Here is a 21,294-nt window from a genome sequence, read left to right as displayed (position 1 = left end):
CCAAGAAGAGTGCCTGCGTCATGACAATGGGGCAGAGCATGTCGGAGAGCTGTGGAAGGAAGCACCCGCTACACCCGACCGCAGGGAAACGCCTCCCACAGAATTCCTCTGGAGGCTGCCAGGATGAGTCTTTCATCCCGATGAGTTTCTCCCAGGAGTGTGGGATTGTCACGCCCAAGCAACGCGAAGCTGCGGGCCAGCACTGAGCTTTCGGCAGGACAGTTACTGTGCCACAGCTGGCCCTGTCTGTACTTGTCCTTCCCTGGGTCTCAGGCAGCAACAACGTACGAGTTCTGGTTTTTTAGGCTGACCTAGCACACAAGCTTGGTTGATCCAGGCAGTTGTATCAGCTTTAAATTGACAGTCAGAAACACAACACCCTTCCTTGCTCCCCCTGAACAACCGGGACCAGCACTATTTCCCCTCCTTTGAACGGTTCAAGTTAGGGGAAAGACACCCATTGAGACAATTTGTGTTACAAGTCTGTATTTCTTCCAAAAATAAATATATGAAGACCCTGCTCCAAACCCGAGCCCAGGAGCCAGCCTGTGCTCGACAGGAGCAAACCAGTACAAAGGCTCTGTGACAGTCTCTGCTCAGTGTGACTGGGCACTGAAGCTCTCCAGAGCGCTGTGTGACGCCCGGACAAACGCCATGTGCTGCCTGTACTTCATGGCAGTGGGTGGCTGGCGCCTGAGCAGCTGGTCACCACTGTCCTTTGGGTCAGGGTCATCATAAATGGTCGAGATGAGGATGGGAGTGTCCCGTCGGGGCTTTTTCACCTTGCTGAAAGTTGGCAGTTTCTCCCCGTGGTACCTAGAGGGAAGTTGGAAACGTTTGGTCCAACATGGCTGAGGCAGTCAGACACCCCTGCGTGTCCCAGCTCATTTCCTTCACATGCTGCAAGGGAGAAGTGGACTGATACAGGAAATAAGGATTTTTGTCCTATTCCTAGCTGTGAGATCGCTCTAGAACAAGAGCCAGCCCTCATGGTGAAACACAGCACCGCACGAAGCCTCCAGAAGCCCCACAGAGACAGTAAGGGTGAGGTGCACAACTGCAGCTCAGGTCACTTGGGCTTTCCCCACCAGAATACTGTAGCAGAGGTGACCCTTAATCCTCAAGCACAGCTCTCCCTCTGTGCTTGTGTGCTGCATGAACCTGCAAATGGTTCCAGCCCTACTCCTAACACCACAAGCTCCTCTAAGGAGCACTGGACCATCAGGAAGAGCAGCATATTTAGCTCTGGAACACTGTGACAGGCTCTGCCACCAGCTACATAAGAGAAAGGGTCCCTGGGATAAGCCTTATAGTTCTGGTTGATTCTCCATTCCTTTTGCAGCCAGTTAGCTGCTGCATCAGCCCAGATCCCGGGCAGAGGCTCTGAACACAGGCTGGCGGGGCAGGGTTGGGTACTTACCCCAGCCCCCTCTTGCATCTGGGGTTCTGACCCTCGTTGTCCAGAGCTTCGGCCATTCCAGAGTTGCTGCTCCCCAGCCCCAGCCCCTCCGTCCAGCCCTGCTGCTCCAGCACTTTCCTGCCAAAGCCCTGGGAGAGAGGAAAAAACGTCAGAGAGTTGCTGGACAAAGCCCACCTTCACCTTCCCAGACCCCTCCTCTGGGCATCGCCACCGCAGCCTTTCCTGTCCTGCCCCATCCCCTCCCAAAGCTTACCTTGGTGTATCTCTCAAAGGTGCCAATCTGTTGCCCTGAAACAGAGCCATCCTCCAAGCCATCCCGGAGTCGCTGCTCCAGCCACATCTGGACCGAGTCCCGAGCATCCTTATCACCTCCATCTAGGGGTTAAGCAGCAGGAGTCAGAGCAGCACAGCTCAGAGAAGCCATTCGCTACCATCATTTCCCCCAGAGCACCACACAACAAGGAGGCAGAACCTGTTCTTTTTGGCAACTGTCACTGCCAGACAAGAAAAATGTTGCTTCAAGTACACTGATGTCTTGGACGCTTTCAAAGGATGACAGAGCCAAATAGTTCCCCACTGCAGAAATTCTGCAGGGTCAGAACTTCCCACCCTCCTTGGTTTCCTGGGTGAGGGGGTTCAGATACCTTTGTCATAGTAGATGCTCATGTCCACATCCCAGTCATCTGCAGTCTGCTCATCAAAGTCTGCCAAGAGAAGGAAAACACCAGTTTTGGTGATGGTTGTGGAGGTCTGACAAGCAAGAGCTGTTTGCTGGTGGCCCAGCTGCCCATTTTCTCTTACAAAATGGGAAGGAAACGGTACCAGAGACTCCACAAACCACAGTGCTTACACAACAGGCTGCCAGGAGGACCACTGGGGTCTTTGGCGACTGGATTGAACCACTGCAGGTTTTGTGATCAAGGGAAGGTTTAAAAAGTGATGGCAAGATGCTTGTATCTGGAGCTGATCTGGAATGCTTATATGGGGTTATACGTGATTTACCTGCAGGGCTAGGCCCCCCAGTTTGTGGTGATTAGTTTGTGGCTCAGCGACACAAACACCAACATTACCTCCATTCTTCTCCTGCCAGTACTGAGCATCTGTGTAGAAGACAAGGCCAGAGCCGCCTTTCTCCCACTTCAGCTCAATCTCCTCTTCAAAGAGCCGCTCCTCTGTGCGGTCCTGCTTGGTCACGTCCTCATGCAGAGCCTCGTGTCGCTCCCACTCCTCACAGGTATCGTTGTCCTGCAAAGGAGCCGGTGAAAGGTGGATGACACCAACAGCACACAGCCTCCTGCCTGTTTCCCTGACCCTCGCCTTCCCTACGAAACAGCTTTGTCGACAGAGCTCGTCTCAGCCTGCTGTTTTCAGGCACTAACACGACCGGCACTGATGACCTCATTCCCGTGACTAATGCCATCTTCAGAGTCAGCACACAGAAGTGGTGAAAAATACCACATCACACCCACTTCACAGCATGCTTTCAGCAGCATACCCAATCTGTAATGCAAAGATGCCCATTTAAGGAGCAGGTGTGTTCTACGTAAAGTCAGCACTAGCAACAAATTAATTCCACTCAAGTTGATCCCTAAAGAGATTGTGTCGGTTCCAGTGAAGCGGCCCGCTGGCACAGACATAGATCAGGCTGACAGCTTTACTGCTGCCTGCCCAGTTCTGGGCAGAGCCCTCCAAGGAAGACATTAACCAACTGAGGAACAGCCAAAAGAATGACTAGAGATCCAGGAAACAATCTGTGAGAAACAGCTAGAGAAGTCTGTTTAGTCTGGAGAAGAAAAGACTGAATAAAAAGTTTGTAAAGGATGGAACAAAGCATTCTCTGTGTCCGCTGTTGCTAAGAGAACCTACTGGGGCAAAATTGCAGCACAGATTTGGCATCTAAGTTAATTCTGGTATAGCAAAGAACGGGAATGGCTTGCCTCAGGATTGTGCTGCCTCTATAATGACAGAGGTTTGTGAGAACAGGCTAGACAGGCGTCTGTCAGGTGGAGGGAGCGAGATAGTCTCGGGAAAGCTTGTTGAGCCCAGTTTTCTAGAAGTCTTTGTCATGAAAGCCATTTTTCTCAGAATGACTAACTTCAATCACAGGGGCATTCAAGGTCAATCATTTGTACAGCTCTGCATGTCACTTCCAGCACATGAGCACGCTCCCAAATCTCTGGTCACCTCTTTTTTGAAAAAGAGCAGAGCCCGGCCAATCTGCCACACAGCAGGGCAGAGATCTGCTCCCACAGCACCAGCCCCCACCCATTTGCTCCTCTGGGCCAAGCCCTTCAGGCTCAAGCCTGACCAAACCCTTTGGGCTCAACCCCTACAACCAGCTTGATTTGGACAAGCAGTTTTGGAGGCATTAGTGTCCACACTGCTCAGGCACTGAGGGGCTCAGTGTACCAAAACACGAACAACTGTATTTTAACACCATTTTTAGACAAGTGATTTATACAATACAATTAAAAGATTAAAACTGAGCACTGAGAGAGTTATATCAGCCCTCGCAGCATCACAGTTACAATAGTTAACCTCAGACAGTGCTAGAAAAATCCACTTACATCATCTGAGTGCGATTCCTCTTTCTCCTTCTCCTGCCTCTCCTCATCTTCCTCAGCACGGGCTGGGTGAGTCACCTCAGATCTTGCTACAGGCCCCTCTTCCTCTGTGATCTCATCCCCCGTAGCAGTGTAAACACCTTCTTCTATAACTGTCTCAGTGTCCTGGTATTCAAAAGGCACATTCCCATACCTACGAGATGAGCCTGTCTTTGGAAAATCGAGCTGCAATTTCTTGATAATCCGGGGAGGCAGCCTGCAGGCCCGGATCAGCTCCAGAAAAACTTTCAGGGGGGTGCCCACATTCCCATAAGGCATGAAGGAAGGGGGGTTGAACTCAGGCAGCCGCTTCAGGTCTGCTTCTGCAACAGATTCGCCCGCGGGTGTCTTGTCCCCGCTGTTGGGAAACGCCTCTGTGCCTGCAGGAAAGAAGGAATGGTTTTGTGGGGGAACACGCAGTCCATCAGTGAGGGGCCAACTGGGGCCGTTCCGGGCAGGAGGGGGATGAACAGACCCCAAGCTGACTCTTCTTGCCTCACAATGGATTTAAGGCATGAAGGAAACTCGATGAGGTGGTTTTAACCACCCGATGCACTCAGGTTGGCTGTTGAGACCCTCAGGGGTGGGGGATCAGGTGCCCAACGGGTCCTCTGGACCCCTCCAGGCCCCGGACGGGAGGCCCGGCCCGGCTCCCCCGGTGCCCTCTCGTACCTGTTCCGGGGCTGAAGCGAACCCGGTGGATGAGGCAGCGGCCGGGCAGCGAGGCGCCGCCGGGCCCGACCCAGCGCTTGCCCGAGTACATGCGGACGAAGCGGCGGGCGCGGCCGGGCTGCACGGCCACCAAGCAGCAGCAAGTCCGCGGCGCCGCGGCCTCCCCGACGTTACCGGCCGGCGGGCGCTCGGGGCGGTGGCGGTAGTGGAAGCAGAGGAAGCCGCCGGCCTCTATGAACTGGCTGAAGTAGGCGCGGAGCTGGGCGGAGCGCAACGCGGCCGGGATGCCGCTCACCAAGCAGTAACGAGCGGCGGCGGCAGCAACGCCGCCATTACCGGCTCGACAGCTGGGCGCCGCCATCTTGCCCCACCCGGCCGGAGCGTCGCGGCGTCTTGGGCGCGCGGTGATGACGTCAGGTGACGGAGCGCATGGGGAGAGCGCCGCCTGGTGGCGGGGCTGGGAGCGCGCTGCAGGCGAGGGGGGGAGCGGGGTGGGGGTGTCACAGGTCTTGGGGGTGATGGGGGGCTGAGGGTGGCCAGGTCCTTGGTGGTGGGGGGGTGTCACAGGTCTAGGGGGTGGCCATGCCCTAATGGAGGTGACTGGTCCTGGGGGTGGCCAGATCCTTGGGGTGGGGTCATAGGCCCTGGGGGTGGCGGGGAGCTGAGGGTGTCCAGGTCCCGGGGGGGTCACAAGTCCTGGGGATGGCCAGGCCCCAATGGAGGTGACTGGTGCTGGTGGTGGCCAGGTCTTGGGGGGGGGGGGGGGGGATCATAAGCCCTGGGGGTGCCCTCACTGGCCGTGGGGGTGGTGGGGTGTCCCGGGGGGGGGTCCCAAGCCCTGGAGGTGGCTGGTCCCAGGGAGGGGTCACAGGTCCTGGGGGTGACCATGTCCTAATGGAGGTGACAGGGCCTGAGAGTGGTGGGGGGCCCCAGGAGGGGTCACAGGCCCTGGGGTGGGGTTCACAGGTCTTGGGGGTGTCATGGCACTGGGGGCCCCCCGTGCCACGCAGTGTAGCCCCGTGCAAGGGCTCCTGGCCTTGCCCTCGTGGTGAAGTCCCAGCGCGGTGTCTCCCACAACGGAGGGGTGTCCCTGTGGGGTCAGGGGTGCCCCTTGGGGACCCCACAGCGATCCCCCATCCCCAGGGGCTGGCAGGACCGGTGTCAGGCTGGAGGCTGCACCCGCGTGCCCGGTTTGGGGTAACTCCGGCAGCGGGGCCGTTGGCACCCTGTGTGCCGTCGCTCACGCGCGCGTCTCCAGGCTGCGCGGCTCGGGGCTGCCCGTGGCTGGCGTGGGCCTGTGGAAATCACCCGGTGACTCACGCGCTCCCTCCCCGTGGAAAAAAACGGCCGTCACGGGGCTGAGATCACCTCGGAAGCCGTCCGTCACCGTTCGGCAGCAGCGGCGAGAGGTGGAGGGACAGACTGACAAAGCTCTCCTTCCTCCCGCCGGGCTGCTGGCTGACATTGGAGGGGTTTCCGTGGGTGACAGGGCACAGGGAGGCTTCTGTGCGGCTTTATCCCACACCTCGGCCGGGTCGGGCACGGCAAACGGGATGGGGTTTGTGGCTGTTGGCAGCTGGCGTGCGCGTCCAGGTGAGTCAGAGCATCCAGCTCCGGCAGCCCGCGGGGCGAGGCCCAGCGCCTGGGGAAAGGCGCAAGGCGTGGACGGGCTGCGATTCCGCTGCCTGTGCGAGTTTCTGTCCCGCTGGGCTCATGGAGGGGTTTGATGCCGCGGGGCTGTTCATCAGTGATCGACGTGTGTCCACATCGCAACCCTCCCTCGCCACGGCAAGGCAGATGGATTTTTATGGAAAGCCGCTTTTCCTTCAAGCACCCTTTCTCCTCCAGTCCTGCAGCTGGTTCTTCTAACCCCCCAGAAATTTAACCCTATCTCTAAAAAGTCATCACCACTGTCCAAAACCCAAAACATTTTATTAAAAAAATAACTTACTGCATCTTATATACAAACCGCAAGAACGTTGACTTACAAAATACTGACATCTCACTTGTTGCAGAGGCTGCAGGCAGGAGGAACAATCTTTCCTACGTGTGCACCCAGCTGTAACTCCAGGGAGGGGTGTTTGGTTCTACCACTAAACCAGCTCCGCTCGTCTCCGCAGCATTCACAGCTCGGGGAATCGCTTGTTGTCACACAAACAGAGGTGAGACCACAGCCCAAAGTGATGTGCAATGGGTTTAGGAGCTCTTAGGTAACCGCTCTGCGAGCAGTCCTGTTGTATTTCATGGCAATACGGAGAAAAGATACAATCTAATAAAAAGTAAGAGGGGTGGATCTGCACACGCTGTAAGATTTAATACTCTGGCTTTTTCCCTCTTGGTGCCTTAGGAAGATATTTCATGCATATTTCTAAGATTTCAAGCACAATAGACAGGCCAAGACTTCACCAAGACCTAACTCCATGTTTGCACCTACTAAGCAATCCCCCTGAAAGTGTGTTATTCAGCGTGTCTGGACACTGCAGAATCAATTTGTTAGTTGGGGACAGACCTCATCTTTTGGAGTTAACAGCAAGAGGCACATTGATTTCAACAGGACCAAGGACTCATTGAGGAAAAACCAGGACTGGGCTCTAACCTGACCGGCTCCAGGCTCTGTTCGCAGGTGGCTGAGCTGCTCCGGCTGTGAACAGGGAGAGAAACCCCTCGCCCAAACACGCGCTCCCTGAGCCGGAGACGGCACAGGCGGAGCAGGAGCTGCTGTAAACATCTGCTGAACCGGAGCCTTTTCCCTGTGCGCCGCTTGGCTCACTCCTCCGGCCTCAGCCCTACCGAAACGCGCAGTTCCCCGTAGAATCCGGAGCGCTTCTCTTGCTAAATCCCCGCTCCCAGAATCACTTTGCTGCCCAGTGAGCCGTGGGGAGCATGCTCGGGGCTGGCGGCCGAGTGTGGCCGCTCAGCACGCCATGCGTGCGGCGGGAGCCAGCTGCCCTACGGTTATTTCGTACAACATTTCTGCGATGAGCTCGACAATGTCCGCGTTGCCGATGACGGGTCGGAAGAAGAGATCCGTGATGAGGGCGGGAGGGATCGATTTCAAGGTAGAGGCGATCAGCAAAATGCGGGCAAAGCGGCCCTGGTCCTCGGGGTGCAGGGGCTGCAGGACCTCTTGAAGCGCTCTCTGGGCTTCCCGCTGGAGGCTCTCTATGTACAGGGAGGCCCTCAGCCCAGGGACGTCTGCCGAGGGAGAGGAGGAAAAGCTGGTGATGAGGGAGGCTGGAGAACAGCCCCAGGTTTCTCCCATTGCCACCCGTTCCCTTCCTCATTTCTCAGAAGGGATCTCTAAGGCCACGCTACCAAGATTAACACAGCACTACTGAGATGAAGCTATTCCAGAGCTGCTGTTTGAAGGAGGAAAAATAGCGAACTGGGCAAGCTCATGCTTTACAAAGTAAATCCCATGGTCTTTTATTGCCTGCAGGGCAGGCAAAGGTCTCTGGATTTTACATTCGACATCCCTCCTCCCCATTTCCCGGTGCATTTGGTAACAATGGGAGTTAAGGGTAAGGTAACCAGCCCTCTCCGCTCTCGCGCCTGCCTGTGCTCCCAATGTCTCTGAGCCAAGAGGCGTGTGTTCAGCCGCGAACGCGTGCGGGGTGCGCTCTCCCACCGGCAAGCAAAGCCACAAGGGCCAGGCACTCACCAGGATTGAAGAGGATGGCTCCCTTCAGGTAGGCGTATTCCTTGGGGCTCAGGTCCAGGCTCCAGAAGGTGTTGAGGCAGCACTGCAGGCGCTGCACGGCGGCCAGCGTGGGCTGCGTCCGCTCAGGCTCCTGCCTTTTGCTTTGGCCATTGAGGAGGATCTTCTTGAGCATGCTGGGGGCTGGGGTCTCCATCACCTCGAAGGTCACCATCTCCTGGACCAGTCCCAGGAGGAAGAGGGGGACCCAGCAGCTGTCCAGCAGCAGGAGCTGATCCTCTCGTGGCAGCAGGTGGAAGGATGGGAGGTTTTTCATAAAGCTGATGGTTTTTACCAGGACGTTGGAGGCCGCCTGGCAGGTGACGTGGGGCGTGCGGAGGCAGACGGTCCGGCGCTGGTGGCAGAGGCAGCGCTGGTGATCTGGGCCCCGGCCGCCCCGGCTGTGGGTGAGGTTCTGGCTGAGGAGGGTGTAGAGGATGGCGGTGCGCTTGTCTTCGCTGTGGCACCCGCACCTCTCACAGCCCACGTCCATGCTGCTGGTGGACATAGCTGAGCTGGGTGGATGGATCCTTAGCGCAACTCGGCTCCTGCTACAGCAGGCGGGAGAGAGATGTAAAATCCCTCCCAAACCCTCTGTCACAGGCTGGATTCTCCCCGTCCTCCTGGCTCAAACTGGCTCTTATAAGGCTGGGTCACCAGTGAAACACCCCTCCACAGCCTTGACCGCTCTGTGATTAAGCAGTCCTCATTAAAAAAAAAAAAAAAAACGAGCCAAACTAAAACCCCAGCCGTCCCTGGGCTGATTGGCTGGGGCACACAGGTTCGCGGCACGGAGTCAACGGCCGTTTTCTCAATGAAGCGCCAGTGGCGCGGGGAGGGGGCTGGTGGGTTGGGCGGCCTTATCACGATTACCCAAAGAGTCTAAACAAAGTCATTAACCCAGCCTGTACCATGGCACCAAGGCCCGTCGCTGCCGGGAGGTTCACACCCACACACAGGGCAACTCGTCTGGGCCCTCTGCTCGGCGGCCTGTGCACCCCGGCCTTGGGAAGAGCAACCTGGAAGTCGTTTTATCAGCGGCTGTTTGCCTAACCTTGCTGACAGGAGATTCGTGTTGTTACAGTCGAGGAAGAGAAGCCCGGTCAGACCATAGCGTTCAAGCCCAGGCTGTGCCCATCAATTCATGGGAAATGCAAAGCAGGGGAAGGGCAAATTCTTTCACGTTTTCACCTTGAATCACCAGGTCTTTTTGTATCCATTGAACAACACATAAATTTGAGACAGGGATTGAGGAGCTTCTAACTGCTGATTATCCAGGGGGCTGGTGGCAGGGTAAGGGATTCCCGCGATGGCCCCCGCTGTGCCCCAGAGGTCTCTTAGCTGGAAGGGAAGGCGGGATCCAGGCCTTGCCCTGCCGAGGGGGGACACAGGCCGGGGAGGGGGGAATAGGGGACGGCTGACAGAGCCGGGCGGGGGGACCGTGGCCCAGCGCCCCGCCAACGGTGGCCGGGGCTTCCCGGGCCCGCAGCCCCCGGAAGGGCAGAGCAAGGCCCAGCCGAGACATGGAGCAGCGCCCGAGGCCCCCCAGACGGCCCCTCTTTCCCCCCCCGACCCCCCGGTACCCCCGGAATTCGTCACTTTGACCCCCGACACCCCCCCCCCCCCGGGGTCACAGGCCCCGCCGAGCGTTCTGGAAAGGCGCGGCGAGGCCGTCGCTATAGCAACCGCGCGCCCGCGGAGATGTCCCGCCTCCCTCCGGCGGCGACCAATCAGCGAGGAGAGCGGCGCGGGGCGGGCGCTGGGATTGGCGGGTGGCGGAAGAGGAAGAGGAGGAGGAGCGCTTCCGTTCACGCCGCTTCCTCTTCCGTTTCGCCGGCGTGCGGGGGGCGGCCGGGGCGGCGGGCAGGATGGGGCTGAGCGCGGAGGAGGCGGCGGAGCAGGAGGATCGTTTTGACGGCATGCTCCTCGCCATGGCCCAGCAGCACCAGGGCGGCGTGCGCGAGGTAGCGCCGCCGGGCCCGCGGTGGAGGGTTTTTTTCGTTTTGTTTTGGTTTGGTTTTTTTGTTTTTTTTTTTTATTCCCGTCGAGGCGGGCGGGGGGGGAAGGCGGGGCAGGGCCGGGAGGAGCGAGCGGAGATTTTTGGGGGGGGGGGGGGGTGGTCCCGGCCCTCCCCGGATCCCGGAGGTTCATGTGTGGCACGTGTCCTCCCCCCGCGCCATCTCTGAGAGCGGCGGTAACCGCGCAGGCCCGCGAGGACGCGCTGATAATTAATCGCATTAATTAAGCGCGATGCTAAGGACCCCTGGGGGGGTCTCAGCAAAGCAAAACCCCCGCAGGGGGAGGATCGGGCCCTTTCCCCAGCACCACCGCCCCGGGAGGGACCCCCTGGGACCTGCTGGGTTTTGATTTTGCCACGAAGTGCGCTTGAACATGCGTGTGGTTCCCCTCCTCGTGGCTCTGCTGGGGGCTCTGGGGTTTCAACCTCTGATTGAAATACCGACAGGGCAGGATTCCTGGGAAATAAAGCCAAGTGCTGCGAGTATGGAATTCCATAGGGGTGTTTGGGCATGCCAGTTCATAACTACCAATTCATTGGAGATATCTGGCAGGCAGTTTGTGTTTATTTTGTAAAAATAAACAGAACGTTGCATGCTTTGAGGGTTTAGGCATGCAATGAAGCAAAATATGGTATAAGTGTATATATGTGCATAGCCACTCAAATTCCTGCCTCAGGTAACGGTTTGGAGTATTGGAGTAGCTGTACCTCCAAGGTGACCTGAGAATAAACTGCTTGCCCTTTCTTCATGTAAACCACACAAATGCCTTTTCTGAAAACTGGGAGTCCAGGAGCTGGATCTCCACAGAAGCCACTGAATGTTTTCTCTGGGAAATGGTCACGGGGCTGATTTCAGTACGATCCTGGAACAGACACAGCTAGGGAGAACAGACAATAAAGGCTGCTCAAGGGATAAGAAGTGGCTGGGGGTGATCTGGTCTCATGGCTCTTTTTTTCTCTCCACCCTTTCTCCCACCCTCCTCCCTGTTTCTTCCACCAGCTTGTGAACACATTCTTCAGTTTCCTGAGGCGTAAAACAGATTTCTTCACCGGTGGAGAAGATGGGGTAGCAGAGAAGGTAAAAAACCAAATCCTCAAGCTTTTATGTCTTTTCACTTACCTGCCACCCATGTCTGTGCCATGCTAAGACTTCCCAGCCTAAACAACTCCAAGGATTATGGTGCACTTGGGCAACCAGCAGCCCGTGATGCTGGTGAAATACATCACTGAAGCAAGGTAATAAGGAGTTGCCCCTATCTGAGGTGAGGCACGCATGATTACTCATTTGGATGGTACTGACGGTGCGGGGTTTTTTTTGCCACGCTCTGGCCAAAGGCTTGTTTGGAAAGCAAATCTGCCAGACGCACTGACTTAACGGTGACAGACACTGCAGTGTTGATAACCCCAGGTTACCTTGTTTGTTCATCTCAGAAAAAAGCCCAAAGTCCACGTCTCTGCACATGGGGCTGCACCTTTGTCTCGGGGCTGCGGTGCTTGTACGGAGCGAGCGTGCTGGGGAGCAAACCTGGGGGTCTGGGTGGTCTCACTGGCACCAGCAGGTATTCCTCACTCCGGAGCTGAAAAACAAAACTGATTCACTGTAGGGAAATAAGAAGCAGAGCATTTAAACATGAACTGGCCAGACTTTCTGAAGATTTCTTGCTTGTACTTACCAGTATAGCACCTGTTTCCCTTCCTGCACTACTGGAACTCCACCAGCAAAGCAGCACTGCTGCCTTGTTGAATGCCTTAGGGCAGATGTTAATGGCTTACACTGTGCAACATCATCTTTAAAGTGGCAAAACCAAGGCAGGTGAGGGATGGGAAAGAGGATGGTTTCAAAGTAAGAGAGATGAAGCCTGCTGTCATTTCTCTTAGACTAGAGAGCAAATCTCCCCAAATTTCTGGGGACTGTGCATTCCCAGGGAGTGAAACCCTGAGTAGCATTTCAGAGATGAGCACTGTCTGGTGCTTTTGGAGCTCCTGGCTGCTGTCATTGGCAATTCCATACCAAATCCGTGTCTGTGCCTGTAAAGTGTTTGTGTTCTTGGGTGGTACCTGTTAAAATGCTTTATGGTCTTTGGAAAAAGTGCTCAATACAGAGTCTGACACCATAGTAACCACAACAGAAATTGAAGAAGCTGCTTCCCCAGTCCTGCTCGCCCTTTGGCATGAAAGAGAATGAGGAGAGGGTGGGAGAGTCGTTGTCTTTTATGGGGTGCCATTTCAGAAGCCGTTGTGGTGTGGAGGGAGGGGGGTGTGGTGGTACGTTGAGAAGTGCAGGTTGAGAGAAGTGCAGCGTGTGCACACTGACAGGCTCGGGCAGCGTAAGTAGTTTGTTCACCCTGGATCATCGTGTGGTTAGGAACAGAGGCCGGGAGATGCACGTCTTGAATTCTGTATCCTAGGAGACACTGGCCTCACATTGCATAAATAAATCCTGCTTTCCCCTTTAAAACAAAGCAGAAATACTTGGTGGTTGGTTACAAAACTACAAGGCGTGGATGCCATGAGTTTCTCTGGAAATGTGCTGAATCCCCCTAGAAGTTTCTGGGATATATTGTACCAGTATTAACCGGTACCTGAAACCTCTGTCTGAGAAATCTCTCCACTCTTGATTCCTTTTCTCAGGTTCTGTCTTATACTGTTTTCTGGAGCAGACTTCAGTTCTCATACATGCTGCTTTACACAGTGCTGGTGGCGTTATCGACCAGGGGGCAATTGCTCTGGCTGCCTGCCTGTGTACTCAGCTTTCCCTCCGAGCAGTACAGCCGTTTGCATCAGAGACCTTCAGATTTTGCTTTTCATAGTCACAACAACATGAGAATTTGGAGTGAGGTTTGAAGCAAAGATTTATGGAGGAGCTTGTCCCTAAGTGTAAAACACCCAGCTTTTCAAATGTTTCTCTTCTAACTCATGACACTGAGTCTTCATCTAGCGCCTGGGGAAAAGCCCAGTCGTGGGAAAGGTCAGAAGTAGATTAAAAATACTTGGATCCAGTGTCTCCATTCTTCAGTCTGTCTTAGATGCATGGGGTAGCTGTCAAATGACTGGGTTAGGCATCTGCTCGTCCTGCTAGAATTGCACAAAAGCCAAAACATGGAGAATTTTTATTTCTTTGTTATCTCCATGCAAATACATTCCCTGTGTAAGGAAGAGCTTTAAATATTTTTGAGTTTTCTCCTATTCTAGAATTTCAGTCAAAAGACTAGAGTGAGAACGAAGGGAAAAGTCACATCTGTATGATTAAAAAACGTTCCTGTGCTCCTCAGTAGAATCTGAGCTGGCCTCACTTGGGTATGAAAAAGTGATTTTTAAAAACCCTTCGATACGTATTCCTGTCTTTCAGCTGATCACAGATACCTTCAACCATCACAACAAACTAGCTCAGAAGGAGAGGAAAGAGAAAAAGGCTCGTCAAGAGGCAGAGCGGCGTGAAAAGGCAGAGAGAGCTGCAAAACTTGCTAAAGAAAAACAAGAACCAAACGAGCCAAGGATTAAGGAACTCACAGATGAGGAAGCAGAAAGGCTGCAGCTGGAGATCGACCAGGTGAGAGCGATGTCTGGTGCCTGCAGGTACCATCTAGGTCATCTCTGCTGGCCTGTGTGTAGCTCAGGTAGCAGCGAGTGGTGAAAATGGCTCAGACCGGTCCCTTTGCGGTGTCTGGACCACCAGACTGACGCAGGTGGTGCGCTTTGAAATGAACTTAGCCTAGGCTCAACCATTACTTTTTTTCATGGATCCTCCCAGAACTCTTTGCCTTTCTGTCTCCAGCAAGGTCTCTGACTGTAGCAACACCCTTTGCTACAGTCATCAAGGTGTGAAGACTAAGGGAGTCTTCCCCTCTGCAGTACCACTTTCCTCTAACACCGTTCTGAGGGCTGAAAATTCCCCGTCAGTCTCGGGTGCAGTTCTGAGTCCTGCTCTTTAGTTTCAGCTGAAGAGGCTGAGGCCACCTAGTGTCAGACCAGCAAGTAACACAAGTGCCAACACTTGTCTGAGCATGTTTGTTCTCTTTTTAAACAGAAGAAGGAGGCACAAGGACAGATTAACAGTGTCCCAGTGAAACCCTCAGAGGATGAAGGTGAATCTTCAGATTCTAACAAACAGGTAAAGCTCATCTAGGGACTTTATTTTAGGCTGAGAGAAATGTGTTTCTGGACAACCATGAGAACTCCTGTGAATGTGACGGGGTGTCCAGTCTGGCTTTCTTTAAGAATACACAATTCCCAGAGGCTTCAATATGGCAGTTTTTTGGCTTTTTTTTTCCCTTATAATTATGTTTTAACAGAAACGTGTTCATTTTGGGCTAAATTTATATGAATATCAAATACGTGCACCTGACCTGAAATTCTTATAAAAACCAAGAACTGTTGTTACAAGTAAAAGATTCATGGAAACTTGAAAAGCTTCTTTACATGTTAAATTGGTTGTTTAGGAAACAGATGATGAAGAGGAAGATGAGAAGGATAAAGGAAAACTTAAACCCAACTCTGGCAATGGAGCTGACCTTCCAAATTACAGATGGACACAGACTCTTTCAGAACTGGATGTAAGTATTGCCTTATTGCCAGGATTGGAGGGATCTGAGACAGGGAATAAGAACAGGTACTGGTAAGAGTGGTGGAGCCAATGGCCAGTCTCTCAGTCGCCTGTGGAAGGTTGTTAGTTGTACTTAACAGCAGCATGTCAACAGCTGGGAGAGAGTTTGTTAACTAAATAAAATGCCCAGAAGCTGTAGTTAACTTTGCCAGACCTCAGTCTTGTTTTAACAGGACATTAAAATCTGCTTCCCTTTTTATGGTCCCTTGGAGGTATTGGCCATCCCGTTGCCAAATTTACTCTTGTATGCTTTCACCTCCTGCTCAGTCAGTATCCCAAGGAAAATATTGCATACTCTGACATACTTTGAAACCAAGGCAGAAAGTCTTAGAACAGTGGCACAGGAGGGTAAGGAGGGGCTTCACTGCTCAGCTCCTCAAATCTGATCGTTGTCTGGTCCAGCTGGCCATCCCTTTCAAGGTGAACTTCAGGTTGAAGGGGAAGGATGTGGTGGTGGATATCCAGAGACGGCGCCTCAAACTTGGCCTGAAGGGCCATTCGCCTGTCATTGATGGAGAGCTTTTCAATGAAGTGAAGGTAGAGGAGAGCTCCTGGCTGATTGAAGATGGTAAAACAGTCACCGTGCACCTGGAGAAGGTAAAGCAAAATGAATCGGGGAGGACTAAGACCTCTCTGCCTCTTCCCTGGTGAAATAAGAGTCTGACAAAATCTATAAAAGCCCTGGGCTTTGTCAGCTGGAGGAGAAGAACCGTGCCTGTCCTCAGTATAATGTCAGTGATGCTGTTGGAAGCGGGGTGTTGCAGGTTCCTCCTGTCTTCAGCCAAACTTCATGCTACTCCAGGATATCTGATTGATTGCTCAGCAGTTCAGGAAAAGCTGGAAGGAAATCAGTCGTTTTAAAGTTGTTCCTTAATGGAATAATGCCATGTTTTGACATCTGTTAGTGACACAAAAATCCAGGGACAGACCTTACTGTTTATTGTGTCCCTTCTGGGCCTTTTCAGGTGTCTTGTTTGTAATCCCATTTATGTCATGCCAGATGTGACATCTGACATGCTCTCAGTGGAAATTCAGGCTACCTAAAGTGGTTTGGAATGAAAGTAGTACCCTTTATCCATGTTCAGATTATACTCTGAGTTTTACAGGTTTTACAGAAACCTGGCAAATAAAGTTTGGTTCCAGCAGCTTTTTCCTGTTACTGAGACAATATTCCTAGAGCAAGTTCAGGAAAAATAAAATATTTTTCCCTCTTCATTCTTCAGATCAATAAGATGGAATGGTGGAACAAACTAGTCTCCACAGACCCAGAAATCAACACCAAGAAAATTAATCCAGAGAACTCAAAGGTAAGAACTCTCCCTGTTTTACTGACTGGAGCCTTCTCATAAATGTGCTCACATTCATCTTCAGTGTCTTCTTTTTTACCAGCGTAAAACCAATACGGGGGGTGCTGCTGCATATGGTGCTATCATAAAACATAAGTGTCCCCAAAACTTCAAATGAATGAAGCTGAGTCTATAGATCAGTGCCTGTATAAGTATTTCTGCACCCCATGCACGCAGTGTAGTGTAACCTCAGTGTATCTGTGTTCTGTGTAAGCAGGGTGTATGTATGGGTTGAGACAAATTATTCCCAGTTTGATAGAAATCCTTGCTTTTAGTTGTCAGACCTGGACAGCGAAACTCGCAGTATGGTGGAGAAGATGATGTATGATCAACGGCAGAAATCCATGGGCCTCCCCACATCTGATGAACAGAAGAAGCAGGACATTTTGAAAAAGTGCGTAGACCTCATTAATTTGTGGGTATTTGCTTTCCCAAGCCTCCCTCCTCTTCCTCTTTGACACAAATACGTGAGCAGAAAACAGGTTGGCCTTCAGTCCTACCCGTGTTCACATCTGCAGTTACATAGTCATTGAATTGTTGGCCAACCACCAGTGTCTATAAAAGCCCGTGGGAGTAGAAAGCATAACGGGAAATTCTGGGAATAGCCTAGCTCTGGAATTGTTTTAATCTGCTGATTTCAAGTCCAGAAAGCATGTTTGGTACTGGAGGTACCGTCTCTACTGAACTTTAACATGGTCTTGATTGTTTTCTAATCTCCCTCTACCTAGTAGCCCCGATAATCACCCCTCCCCACACACCTGCCACCAGACAGCTGTCTCCAAGCCAATAGCGCTTTTATATCTTTATTGCCCTGTTTGGCCTAAATGCCCCTTGGCAGGGAAATTACTCCCGGAGCTCCCAAGGCCGTTTGAGAAGGCGTGGAGGCAGTTCTGGGTCATGCAGCTTCTTTAGCAAGTGCAAGCCCACATCTTATCTCAGGATTGGAAGGAGGGTTAGTGTAGCAGGCCTGACCCCTTTTCTTCCTTGGCTTATCTGTAGCGGCAGAAGCTTCGCTCTGATCAGTGCGCCGAGTACAGCGTAGGGTGCAACTGTTTTAGAGCAGAGACCAAACTTCCTTAGTGCTTGGCTGTTGAGTTAGTAGAAAGAGAGGTAGCCCTCTCCTCCTGGGAAGTCTGCACACAGGATACTTCTTGGCAAGGTAACTCACTCAGTGCCCTGGAAGTTTGACCGGGGCGCAGATTGGCTGGTGAAGAATGGATGGGAGGTTTAGACTTTGCTCAGGTCAAAGTAGACTTGGGGGTGCCCAGGTGGGTCCTGATCTCTGCCAGTGGAGCCCTCCTGGCCGCTAAACGAGGACGCTGTTCTCATAACACCTCTTTCCTTGGAAATGGCAAGTGGAAACGCTGTGGTGGCATTTCAGGGGAAACCATGAGATGAGAGCACGGAGGAAGACAGAGGCCTGCCCTTGTGCCTTGTGTGTGAATCCTCCACGTGGTTGTGTGTTGGTTGTACCCCTTGGTGAGCTGCAGGGCAGAGGAGGAAGCCAGGAGCTTCTGTGTGTACCAACCACTCCTGATCACTCCCAGGCACAGGGTATTGTTCTCAGAACTTTCTGATGTGGCAACCTGAGTCCAAATAGTCCTATCTGCTGGGAGTGCAGTGCATTTGAAATCAGGTTGCACCTGGCTTGACACCAGATTTCTCTGTCACGTCCTTCATGAGTTTTCACTGTCGCAGCACTGGAGATATTCCCCATGTCCCCAGTAATGCTTAAGCTAACATGTTTGAGCTTAAATTGTAATTTGCCCTCACAATCTCCCCTCTGCCCCACAATCAGTCTCGTAGCTGCTACGTGTCCGTCCGAGAGGTAACAGTTAAAGGGTGTGTGATAATTAATAACTCCCATGTGTCTGGACTTGCTGACCTTGATGGCTGGTAGGATTGCTGATACCACTGACCCGAGGAAAACGTGTTTGTAGTTTGGGGAGTGTGTCCCAGGGAGCTCAGCAAAACAGTCCCCGCTGTGGAAGGTGTGGGGAGGAAACAAACTTGATAGTGCAGGAAGTAGGGATGTCTTACACCCCCCCCCCAAAACAGAGCTGTTCTGAGGCTCCTGCTGACTCATGCCCAAGCTCTTGTCTTTGTTTTTCTTTCAGGTTCATGGAACAGCATCCAGAAATGGACTTTTCAAAGGCTAAATTCAACTGAGCCCTCCCCTTCTCCCCCCTCTTTCAGTCAGTCTGTTGAATGGGGCAGGATATGTATTGCCGGATATCCCTTACCTTGGGCAAGTAACACCTCCAGCATCCCCACCCGAGCTTGCTGTGGAGGCAGCTTCATGAAGTCGTCCTCAGTTGTCCTGTGTCAGCAGAGCGCAGCAGCTCCAGCCAGAGCCATCTGCGACACTTCCCAAACGGCACTTAGGAGAGAGGGAGGGGTTAGAGCAAAAACGGAGTTAGGGCTACAAGAGCCAGACTTGAGAGGTTTTGGGACATACCCTTACAGCATCGCTTAGCTTCATCTCCTGGCTCTTCAGAGCTGCTAGTTCACTTTGCCATTTCAGTCTGGCAGCAGGTACTCCTGAATTTTTACTCCCTTTCTCTCTGCTTTCCTGCTCTCCTGTGAAAACAAGGGCCAGTTTATTTTATAAAATAATTCCTCTGCCTTCTTGGGAAGGGAAAACACCAGTCTAAAGACCAGCTATTGCAGCAGAGACAGACTCTGCTCCTCCTTGCTGCTGTTTCTACTCTTGCCAGAAGTGGAACAGACTGAGCTCTGCAGGGCTTGGGGGGAGATCCCATTGCCCCTGGAGAAACAGAGCTGCTGTCCTACGGCAAGGGAAGGCTGGGGAGTCTGGTTGTGAGCAAGGGAGAGGATGGGGGGGTTGTCTTTGGGGGAACTGTTCTTGCTGGGAGTGTGTCTCCTGCCTCTTTTCCCAAGAGCCTCTCGCCCTGCTGACTACTGACAGGCATCGCTGTGATCTCTTCTGAGCTCCCGCTGACAAGTGGCATTCCTCTGCATGTTCATATCTTTGTTAAAACTGCAGTGCAACATAAAGGAAAAAAATGTGGCGTATTTCCAGGTAGAGCGTGTGATTTCTCCTGCAGAAGGGATCCAGGGTCTGCGCAGGCTGGGAGGGGGCAGCACCGCTGAACGAGGGTGCTGGGGGGGTGAGGGGGGGACTGTGCTCCCTGCGGCCGCCTGTAACAACCTCTCGGGCTCCCTGTTTGCTCCCCGGCTACAGAGAGGCCGTTGGAGCTGGTGTCTGGCTTGGGAGTGCCAACAAACTCCACGCCCAACTTACACACTCGGGGATGACCAAGGCTCCACCTTCCACGTCGCAGCGCATGACTGCCCTGGGTAAGCCACCCTTGCCCCAGGTCCCCTTTATGATGAGCTGATGAGGAAAGCGTCGCGAAAGCCTGGGGTTCCTGTCAGTCGTTTACAGGCTACCCCAGATCCCTGCTGCTGTGCTTCTTGTCTCTGCCTCCCTAAAGTGTTTCCACCCTCTACCCGAGGGAGTGGGCACAAACGGCTAAAAAAGCTGCCTGGGCAAGGTCCAGCCTGGCATTGCACCTGGTGCGTTTTTGAGTAGTAGGGCACTGTTTGCATTTAGTCTCCTGGTTTTATAGGCTCTTGGGGTCAAACACCAGCACCCACCCAGCTGAGCAGTGACCTTGTGTGTGTGTGAGACAGCCGGGCTCTGCAGCATCCAGCTCCTCCTAAGGAGCAAGTGCAGGCAGGCACCGGGGCATCAAATGGGGACCAGTTGTAAACCAGCAGAGTTCACGGCACCACCCCAAGCCCAACTGGTAGCTTCATTATTTCCCTGTTACTGCCTCAGCCCTGTAACCAACACCAGAAACCCTGAGTGTGACCTGACCCGATTGCTGGCAGCTGAGGGATAGGCAGGATGCTGTTACAGGGCGTTGTGCTGCCTGTTCGAAGTGCAGAGCTCCCTCAGTGTAACAAAACTGAAATCTTGGGGCTGTCCCTGTCCTCAGCCCCTGCAGGGTCGTAGCAATAATTGTGAAACTCCTGAGTTTTCCAGTTCAGGCTGGCACTGGGCTTGGCTCTGATTGGTGTCACTTGCAGGAGGCAGGTTGGGTGGCAGGTGAGAGAAGACAGAGAAAAAGCAGTGGCAGAAACCCCAGAGGAAGCTGGGGGAAAGTTTTTGGGTTGCAGGAGTGTCGTTGTGCCTTTCAGGCAGATGAAGGGAAAAGGCAAACGGTCCTGGGAGAACAGAGCCGTAACTGCAGCGCTGACCCCGACGGCAGGTGAATGCCCCGGGGCTGGGGGTGTTTGTGGACAGCGGTTGATCCCAGTGCTACCCCTGGACTTCAACCCTTGTGGCCAGCGGAACAGAAGGTGTTTCTCCCGACGGCCTTGTCCTCTGCAAACACCCAGCTGCCACTGACTTCCCCCAGGCCAAGGTGAATCAAAAGCACCCTTTTGTTTCCAGAAGGCAGTTTCCCCTGGAATAAACCAGGCCAGAGCAGGGCAGCTCTGGTCTGAGCAGCTGCAGAAGTGGCTTAAAGAACACAAAGCCCCACCTCAGTCTGAGTTACTGGAGACCACAAACCGTGACCTTGGGACCACGGCAGGGGAATCACCGAGCACCACGAGGGACGTTGAAAACCAAACCCTACAAATACATCCTTGTCTTGACTCCCAGCAGCTGTTTCCCTGCCCGAGGCCCAGCAGACCGAGGAGAGCCGTGCTGGAGGGTGGCAGGTGATGAAGGTCCCTTGGCCTTTCCACACCCGTGTCAAGTCACCGGGAGAAGCCGTTTCGGTGCTGCCACCCGCCGGAGCTGCCGCTGCCAGCACAGCCCGGAGCTCCTCTGCCCACCCGGCCATGGCTCCCTTGCTGCTGGGCTGCTTCTCACGTCCTTTAAAAGCAAAACCTTGAAGGCATACAGGCTCTGCAGAGGGCTTTCCATATGGTAAAAGTTTCCCTCTGTCTTTTTTTTTTT

General features: G+C 53.4%; 3 protein-coding genes across 3 annotated transcripts; 1 reads left to right on the top strand and 2 right to left on the bottom strand.

Annotated features, from left to right (window-relative positions):
* Positions 1-469: 469 nt before the first annotated feature.
* GPATCH3 (G-patch domain containing 3) lies at positions 470-5,077 on the bottom strand. Its single transcript, XM_032992149.2, has 7 exons — positions 4,696-5,077; positions 3,988-4,403; positions 2,491-2,665; positions 2,065-2,124; positions 1,674-1,795; positions 1,421-1,548; positions 470-816 (listed from the first exon to the last, which is right to left on the bottom strand). Exons 1-7 carry the CDS (start codon positions 5,054-5,056, stop codon positions 597-599), a joined length of 1,482 nt encoding a protein of 493 aa, XP_032848040.1. The 5' UTR covers positions 5,057-5,077; the 3' UTR covers positions 470-596.
* A 2,532-nt stretch (positions 5,078-7,609) lies between these two features.
* Positions 7,610-9,143, bottom strand: NR0B2 (nuclear receptor subfamily 0 group B member 2). The gene is made up of 2 exons (XM_009975359.3): positions 8,357-9,143; positions 7,610-7,890 (listed from the first exon to the last, which is right to left on the bottom strand). The coding sequence occupies exons 1-2, from the start codon at positions 8,898-8,900 to the stop codon at positions 7,610-7,612; spliced, it is 825 nt and encodes a 274-aa protein (XP_009973661.3). The 5' UTR covers positions 8,901-9,143.
* Positions 9,144-10,209: 1,066 nt separating this feature from the next.
* NUDC (nuclear distribution C, dynein complex regulator) lies at positions 10,210-19,394 on the top strand. Its single transcript, XM_032992169.2, has 9 exons — positions 10,210-10,356; positions 11,410-11,487; positions 13,759-13,959; positions 14,437-14,520; positions 14,849-14,962; positions 15,415-15,609; positions 16,236-16,319; positions 16,634-16,752; positions 18,476-19,394. The coding sequence occupies exons 1-9, from the start codon at positions 10,261-10,263 to the stop codon at positions 18,525-18,527; spliced, it is 1,023 nt and encodes a 340-aa protein (XP_032848060.2). The 5' UTR covers positions 10,210-10,260; the 3' UTR covers positions 18,528-19,394.
* The last annotated feature ends 1,900 nt before the right edge of the window (positions 19,395-21,294 follow it).

Source organism: Tyto alba, unplaced genomic scaffold (genome assembly GCF_018691265.1).
Source record: "Tyto alba isolate M040663 unplaced genomic scaffold, T.alba_DEE_v4.0 Super-Scaffold_20, whole genome shotgun sequence".
Lineage (NCBI taxonomy): Eukaryota > Metazoa > Chordata > Aves > Strigiformes > Tytonidae > Tyto > Tyto alba.
This window is presented reverse-complemented; position numbering and strand designations above follow the sequence as displayed.

Excerpts from the sequence above, each read along its gene's own strand:
- GPATCH3 (XM_032992149.2), bottom strand. The coding sequence starts at position 5,056 with ATGGCGGCGCCCAGCTGTCGAGCCGGTAATGGCGGCGTTGCTGCCGCC. Across the intron at positions 4,404-4,695 it reads TCGCTTCAGCCCCGGAACAG|GCACAGAGGCGTTTCCCAAC; the intron begins GTACGAGAGGGC and ends TCTTTCCTGCAG. Across the intron at positions 1,796-2,064 it reads GAGCATCTACTATGACAAAG|ATGGAGGTGATAAGGATGCT; the intron begins GTATCTGAACCC and ends CTTAACCCCTAG.
- NR0B2 (XM_009975359.3), bottom strand. The coding sequence starts at position 8,900 with ATGTCCACCAGCAGCATGGACGTGGGCTGTGAGAGGTGCGGGTGCCAC. Across the intron at positions 7,891-8,356 it reads AGCCATCCTCTTCAATCCTG|ACGTCCCTGGGCTGAGGGCC; the intron begins GTGAGTGCCTGG and ends CTCCCTCGGCAG.
- NUDC (XM_032992169.2), top strand. The coding sequence starts at position 10,261 with ATGGGGCTGAGCGCGGAGGAGGCGGCGGAGCAGGAGGATCGTTTTGAC. Across the intron at positions 11,488-13,758 it reads AAGATGGGGTAGCAGAGAAG|CTGATCACAGATACCTTCAA; the intron begins GTAAAAAACCAA and ends CCTGTCTTTCAG. Across the intron at positions 15,610-16,235 it reads TCACCGTGCACCTGGAGAAG|ATCAATAAGATGGAATGGTG; the intron begins GTAAAGCAAAAT and ends TTCATTCTTCAG.